At 34.2% G+C, this 7,960-nt stretch overlaps 1 protein-coding gene across 1 annotated transcript; it reads right to left on the bottom strand.

Annotated features, from left to right (window-relative positions):
* Nucleotides 1-1,335: 1,335 nt before the first annotated feature.
* On the bottom strand, nucleotides 1,336-1,977 carry LOC121779127 (late embryogenesis abundant protein At1g64065-like). The gene has a single exon (XM_042176463.1). It carries the CDS (start codon nucleotides 1,975-1,977, stop codon nucleotides 1,336-1,338), a length of 642 nt encoding a protein of 213 aa, XP_042032397.1.
* Nucleotides 1,978-7,960: the final 5,983 nt, after the last annotated feature.

A 7,960-nucleotide genomic window follows, 5' to 3' on the forward strand; every position in this document is an offset into this window, starting at 1 on the left:
TTAGTTAAAGTGAATGAGTTTATGAAAGAGAAAAGAAAATATGATGCATATCCTAGGAGCATATCATCCAATTTCATTTATTTCTCGACGCTAAATCGACTATTATCTTTTATTGTACAAGGTCCATCGCACGGAATTAAACTCCAAGTGAGTATATTGTTATACGGAGTCGGAAGCGTACGAGGTGAACTTTTCTATCCTACATACAAATGTGGATAAAAATATGAAGTATATTTTAGATCATATTTATTTATCCAAATGAGGTTGTCTTGCCATAAAGGATGTTATTTTATGTAATGATGCCTATCTGTTTGGTTATACCGAATGTGCTATGCCAAATAAAGTAAGAAATCGAATTCGGGTTCCAGCAAGGGGAGAGTCCCTACTCGGACTAGTGTACACGTGGATTGTGTGTCATCGGTAAGGTTGGCCGGTCCGGTACCCGAGGAAAGTGGTCACTTTCCCAGCACATGAATGTTAAGGTGACCGTAGAAGAACACCATCTCTACAGCACAAGTTCAGATATGGCAAAGAACATAAAGAACTTAGATTGTGCAGTCGAAAAATGATTTTTAGTAAGCTCAGGTCTTTTTAATAAAACCCCTAAGTGTTACTGTGATAATGTCTTGACAATATTTTCAAATGTATATTTGTATTTTTTGGCAACGTGTTCACTGAGTACCTTTCTACTCAGCCCTGCATGTATTTATAATGTGCAGGTTGAGCTGTGATGGAGTGGAGGGTGCTAATTAAACCAGACCTACTTCTATTTCCATTCAATACTCTCGGATGTTCATGTCTTCATACATAGAACCGCGTTCAGTTCCTTCCGTTGTGCATTGAAGCAAGTGAAATCATTTGTCTCTAAAGACTCTAATAACTAGCCAGTATATTGTATGGTCCCTAACTCGAGTCATTGTGATTGAGCCATTCTATTCATGTATTAACCGTTTATACTCTAAAGACAGAAAGTTCAACCATTAAATCCTTTTTTTCACACTCAACCTACATTCTTAATATCCACCCCAGTCACGGTATCGAACCTTGCTATAATTAGCAAAGTTAGGTTCGTGACAAATTCACAAATCCATAATAAAGCAAAAAATTCAGAACAAAAGAAAGAAAAAGTTAAGTTTGCGAATAAAGGCACTTGCGGTCACAAATAACACTCACACAACCAAAATTTTCTTCCATTCTCCAAGTAATAAAAATGGATACTCTAATCACAACCTTTTTTCTGCAACCACCACCAACCAAGAAAATGAAAAAAAAGAAAAAGAAATGGAAACACACCAAAATAAAACAAAAATAAAATGTAAAAGAGAAAAAAATGAATCACAAAGTGCAACTCCTATCTTGAACAACCTGGCTTCTGAGATCAACATTCACACCACATGTGATATTCACCACAAAACTCCTCTTTATAACATCTGTAATCTTCACCATCCCTTTAACTCTCGTATACATACTAATCTCCAAACCCCCTCTCTCTAAATCACTCTCAAATCTCGACACTCCCACCAATCTACCAACCATCAAATCAACCAAAATATCCACCCTCCCCGTCCTCCTCGGCCCCGCCTCCCCCGCCGCCGCCCTACCCTCTCCCACCAGCGTTCCGTCGTAGTACACCTCCGTCGCCGCGTCGTGGAACTTGAACGACGCCGCATTGGGGTTCTTGATAGAGACGCCGGCCACCAGCATCGGGTTGGTGTTGTTCTTATTGGTGTTGTTGGATAGCGAATCGAGGCCATCGATTTTGACCGAGGTGATCTCGAGCGTTGGATGCTTCACGTTGAAGATGGTGAGCATGAGGATGAGAATTGTGACGGCTAGGATTAGGAGAAGCGCGGCGGAGCAGCCGCAGCACTTGAGGCACCGCTGGCGGCGGTGTGATATGAACTCCGGTGGAAAAGGGCTGAGCTTGTCGGGGATGGCTGGAGCGAGCGGCTTCTCTTGCTCTCTTCTCTCCGCCATGGCTCAAGAAAATTTAGTTGCACTTAGTTTTCTTGTGCCTTTATTTTACCGGAATTTTGTCAATTTCAAAATTAAAAATTGTAGGAGTATATTATTTGACCAAGTCATGTTTATTTTATTTACTCGTAAGCTATGGTTAGGAGAACTGACTAGTGACTAGAGATGGAAAATTGAGAACTCAACCCAAAAAATTAGCCTAGGAGAGAGAGTCCATTTAATCTATACATCCCAATCCAATTATTCTCTCAACCAATGTGGGAATTGAATCCATAACATACTCCCTCCGATAGTGAAATGTCTTCCACATTTGATTCGGCGGGGATTTTAAGAAATGTGAAGAAAAATTAGTGGAATGTGAGTTCCACATTTATATGCTCTCTCTGTCCCACAGAAATAGGCCATTTAGGGTTGACACAAATTTTAATGCGTAATTAGTAAAATAAGAGGAAATGAGAAAAAGTACTAGTTGAAGTTGTGCAGTGGATGGTAGGGTACATAAATAATAAAGTAAAGGAAAAGGGAAAAATCGTTGTCATAAATGGATATGGACTATTTATATGGGACGAGTGGAAGTGAACAACATTTTACGAATGGAGGTAGTACATTTTTGGGGTCTACGTTAAGACTATACTCCCTCCGTCCATGAAAAATAGGACACTTTGTGAATGACACGAGTTTTAATGTAGAATTGGTAAATTAACAGAGAAGAGAAAAAAGTAAGAGAGAAATAGTGTTAGTGGAATGTGAGGTTCATATTGTTAGTAGGAAAGAAGGGAAAAAAGTAAGAGAGAAGTAGTGTTAGTGGAATGTGTGGTTCATATTATTAGTAAGAGAGAAAGAAAAAAAAGTAAGAGAGAAGTTGTTAAAAACTTTCTTTTTATTTAATGTGCCATATTTTTCGCGGACAACCATAAATGGCAAATGTGCCCTATTTTTTATGAACAATTAAAAATGGGCTCATGCGATATCTCTTTTATCAATTTTGTTTAGGTACTCCATATTAGTGGTCAAATTATATGACTGTATTCCTATGATTAGAAGTTTAGAACCATGAAATGAAACATTGTTTAAGAACGGATGGAAAAGCTATTTTTAGTTGATTAGGATTGGGGAGTCATATTTATTTGTTTGATCAACTAAGCTATATGAAGCTAAAGTGCAGATCGTGCAAGAATTATATATTGTTTTAAAGAATTTTAGTTATTTGGAAAGGAATCTAAGGCAGCTACCAAAGTCAAATGTGGTCAAGCAAATTAATAAGAAAATTGAAATATTGACAAACACTTAGGTGAGGAAACAACTATGTCAGACTCGGTCTTTCTTATTTATTTTCTGTTTACGGCACATATATATGAAAGATGCATTTCATATATGGGAAATGATATATTTCTACATTTTTTAAATTGCCTACGATTTACTTAGATAAGAAATTTCTTAGCGATTTACGTAGAGTAACAATTTTGTCTCTGGCAGAACGTTTCAGCTCCATTCATTCGGGTCTGACTTTGTTTTCTTGATGTAAAAACAAGTTTGTTCTAATTAATACTTTAAAGAAATAATATGAAAATTTTCTATTGTAATTTTACAATAGTCAATTAAAACTAAAGTTTATAAATATAACCAAATTAAATAAAAATAATTAAAATCCTTAATTAATTGGACTAACGAATCTATATATTGAAATATGGATACTAAACGAAATAAATGAAAAAATAATATTTAAAAAGTTGATAATGGGACAAATTAAGTGAAACACCAAACTAGCTATAGAGACCATGGATCCTAAATAAGCTTCGCCACCCATATAATTACAAAAATTGACTTTTCTCTTTAAAATAAATCATTTAATTTTCTCAAAATTCATACTCAAATTAAGTGAAACACCAAACCAGAGATCATGGATACCAATTAATAAGCTCCGCCACATATGATTACAAAAATTTGCAATTTTCTCTTTAAAATACTCATTTTCTCAAAATTCATATTCAAATAATCTGAATTATAGTCACGCCATCAAAATCCAAGACCTGATAACTAATTAAATAACACGCTCCATGTAATTAACCTAATCGAATTAAATTAACTTTTCATTCCAGACTAATTCATCGCAACTTGAATGGCGGCAGGGTCCACCATCAATTATACTCCACTAACAATACTCTAATCAGTTTTTTTTATCTCTATGTAACTTTTTACCAATTGTTCATTAAAACCCGTATTATTTCAAAATTTGCTATTTTTTTTTGGATGGAAGGGAGTATATGAACATAGAAAAATCTCGATTTAAATAATCATAATGCTAGATAAAAACATAAAAAAAAACAAAATAAAACAAAGATGAGATATGTATCTAGACCAAGATGATTAATATGTTCATTGACATGATAAATTCACAACTTGTTGGCCCCTCAAATTAACATCCATGCTACAATTCATCGAAGTAGTTCTATGCCTCTTCACGATCTTCATCACTCGAATCTCACCTCGCAACTCCGCCACCGTCGTTAATCTCACCAAATTCAATTCAATATCTCTGCTAATATTCATATAATTCTCCGACGGCCCGCCGCTCACCTCCACGGCCGCCAACTCTTCCGCCGTGGATGCTCGCCGCCCCAAACGTGGCGTTGCCGTACAACAAAGCGACGCTTCCGCCGCGAAAGTCGAAGCGGCCGAAATTCATGTTGTGGAGGGTGAGTTCGGCGGTCATGGTCATGTTTAGCGAGGAGGCGTTGTAGCGGAGGCCCTGTACGACGACGTTTGATAGGCGGAGAGACGGAGGCCGAATATTAAGAAGGTGATGCTTAGTAGAACGACGGCGATGAGGATGTTAACTAGGGTTTTGCTCGCGCCTTCTTGTTTTGGTGTTGGTTTATTGGTTTCGAATTCGTGGATTTGTTGATAAGTTTTTTGTGGTGGATTAAGATGGTTTTCCTCCTCCATTTTGTTCATATTTGGTGTAAAATAGTAGTAGGAATGTATTAAAGGCGGCAGCTAATTTATACTCCCTTCTGTCTGTCCGAGAAATATAGTCCACATTTGATTCAGCGTGAGTTTAAGAAATGTGAAGAAAAATGATTGGAAAAAGTTAGTAAATGTGAGTTCCATATTTATATATTACTACTAGAATATGAGCGTAATGAGTTAGTGGAAAGTGGGCTACATTTTCTAAAATGGAGAAAAAGCAAAGTAGACAACATTTTGCGGACAGACCGAAATGGAAAAGTGGACATCATTTCGCGGACAGACCGAAATAAAAAAAAAAGTGGTCAATATTTTGCGATACAGGCCAAAATAGAAAAATTGGACAGTATTCCAGGGAGGGAATAAATATTAAGTAGAAGTTTGTTTAATTAGTTGAATGGGTCGGGAAATGGAGATAAGTTCAAGGTGGTCCATTCTGTCGCGCTCGTTACCATCACTATAACTTAATAGCTAGAAATCAATTTCCACTCATTTGAGTGAGATAGTGATAAAAGCGACCCCTAAGGTTTAATTATTTTGGAAAAGTTTCATTTTAAGTTGGCAATTAAGAACGTTTCCATGAGTTAATTAAATGTTTCTGAGAGAATTTATTTTCGTTTCAGAGATAAATTAATCTTCTTAAGCTTGTACGACTCCTTTTCTTAGCGAGTGCGAACACTGCAACTAAAAAAACTCTCTCCGTTTCTCAGTAGTGGAGTCATTTTGCCATTTTTGTACGGAGTCATTGTCTTTTTTTAAAAGTCAACATATTTCTTTTCACTTACTTACTCTCTATTACTTTATTTTTTCTTTATCTCTGTACCTTTTTTATTTCCTACTTTATTCTTCCTTTACTCAACTCACTTAACATTTTTTTTTTCTTAAATCGCATGCTGAAAAGAAATGCATTCACTACTGCGGAACGGAGGGAATATCAATGTACATATTGATGGTTCTTTGTAAATTTTAGAAGTGGCAACATACCGCAAATACTTCATCCAAATGAGCAAGCCATCAATCAAATTTATTCATGAATATCAAAAGAAAAAAAAAAAGCAAAATATAATAATAGAAAACACCTTACACCTTGACCATTGCTCATTTTCAAATGAAATTAATAACGATAGTACATTGAAGGTAATATATACTAGTAAGATAATGTATAACTATATAAGGTAACTCTAGGAGACGGATCATGACAAAACTTTTCTTAAAGTTAAAAAATACAACTATAGTAGTTCACAGATGCACCGATATAAGTTGGTATTACAAACTTATCAGTTTTTGACTAAATATTAGATCGTTGATTTATGAATATCAGTTTCTAACTATATATATATATCAATTTCTGACTCATTATCAGTATAACTAACTGATATATTTTGTGATGTCAATTAATGTATTAGAGAACTGATATGATTTTCAGTTCTCAAAGTTTTCATTTTAAAAAAAGTTTTCACTCGAACCACTCTCGAAATTGTAATTTTCATGCTTTATAATGTTCTACTGTTTACATTTGTAAAAAATTTATATACTCAAAGTAATTATATATGTATTGAAGAAGAGTAAAATATAAAATGAAACGTTAAAATTAGCTATTAGCACATATGCTTTGATTTGAAGTTTCATTTCAAATATAATTAACTTTTTAAACAATAAATCGATTAATCGAAATTCAAGTAGTAGTAATATTTAATAGTGACTGACAGTACAGTTAATAAATTAAAATATAGTATATTTTCCAAAATAATTGTTCCAAAAGAATTTTTCTAATTTTTAATGACAAATATCTATATACATGTGTCTATGTAGTGTACTGGGAAGGAGGTAGAAAAATGTAATAGGACTACGTAATCAGGCGAGCTTCAATTCTGGGCCCAGGTTTGTTAGAAGTCCATCTCAGCCCAGCCAATAATTAACCCAAGCCCAGACCACCAAAGGCCCAATCGAATAATTAGTTCTAGCCTACTCTTTTGTTTTCAATAACTTTTTTGTCTCCATGTAGCCATGTAGGATTACTTGTCGACTTGTCGTATTCAAGTTTATTTTGATTTAAGCTTTATCAACCAACTGTTGAAATCATTTTGAATTTTTTCAACTTATACAAATATAGCCATATAGGTTTAAACCAACTCATATTTTTAATTGGGTCAGGATCTAAAAATTCTACCTCAGGTTAAATGTTTGAATTAGGATTTGGGGTCGTTAAAGATTTCTATATAACGACTCTGTGATCATGGTCAGATTGAATAAGATTAGGCTTTTAATATACGTAAACTTTGATCAATTGAAATCTAGTATAGTAAAGTATATAATTATCTTCGACTAGAAAACTCTTGGTTAATTAGTTAGTTAAATTAAATCAACAACATGCATAATTAATTAATTAATATTGGATATTTTAAACACAAGCAAATAATTAATAAAAAAGGCAGCCCAGATTTCTCATAATTTTGGATCGTGAGATCAATATTAACTTTCACAGTGACATAAGTTAATATTTACTTGAACTAAAATTAAATTATACTAATTTAATCAGTAGTTAACTCAACGGATAAGCCTAAGTTCAAACTTTTTTATCGGGTAAATGCTGGCGACTAAAGTGGTTTTCGGTAACCACGGCCACCATCATTAACAATTCACCATTCAATTTGTAACCCCATGTCTTCATTTCTCCATTAAAAATGAGGCTTAAAAATAAGCTTTTGATAGAAAAAAAAAGCACCACAAAAACAGAAAATAAGATACACAAGAAAAATAGAAGAAAGATAAGAAGAAATGCGGTCACCCCCTAAATATTTTATACTTTCTCCTACAAAGAAACTGATCATGATAGCAACCCAGAATGATTGTGGAAATTAGTTTCTTGATTTGGTGATAAAAATTTCTAAGTATATCCTTGCCCTTTTTCTCCAACAATTTTCGACCCCCACTGATACGTTTATTATTTATATATCTTTCATATCTTGCATTATTATTTGCATGATTTAGCTAGATATTTAGAGAGTGCATATATTTT

This window comes from Salvia splendens, chromosome 19, assembly GCF_004379255.2.
Source record: "Salvia splendens isolate huo1 chromosome 19, SspV2, whole genome shotgun sequence".
NCBI classification, from domain to species: domain Eukaryota; kingdom Viridiplantae; phylum Streptophyta; class Magnoliopsida; order Lamiales; family Lamiaceae; genus Salvia; species Salvia splendens.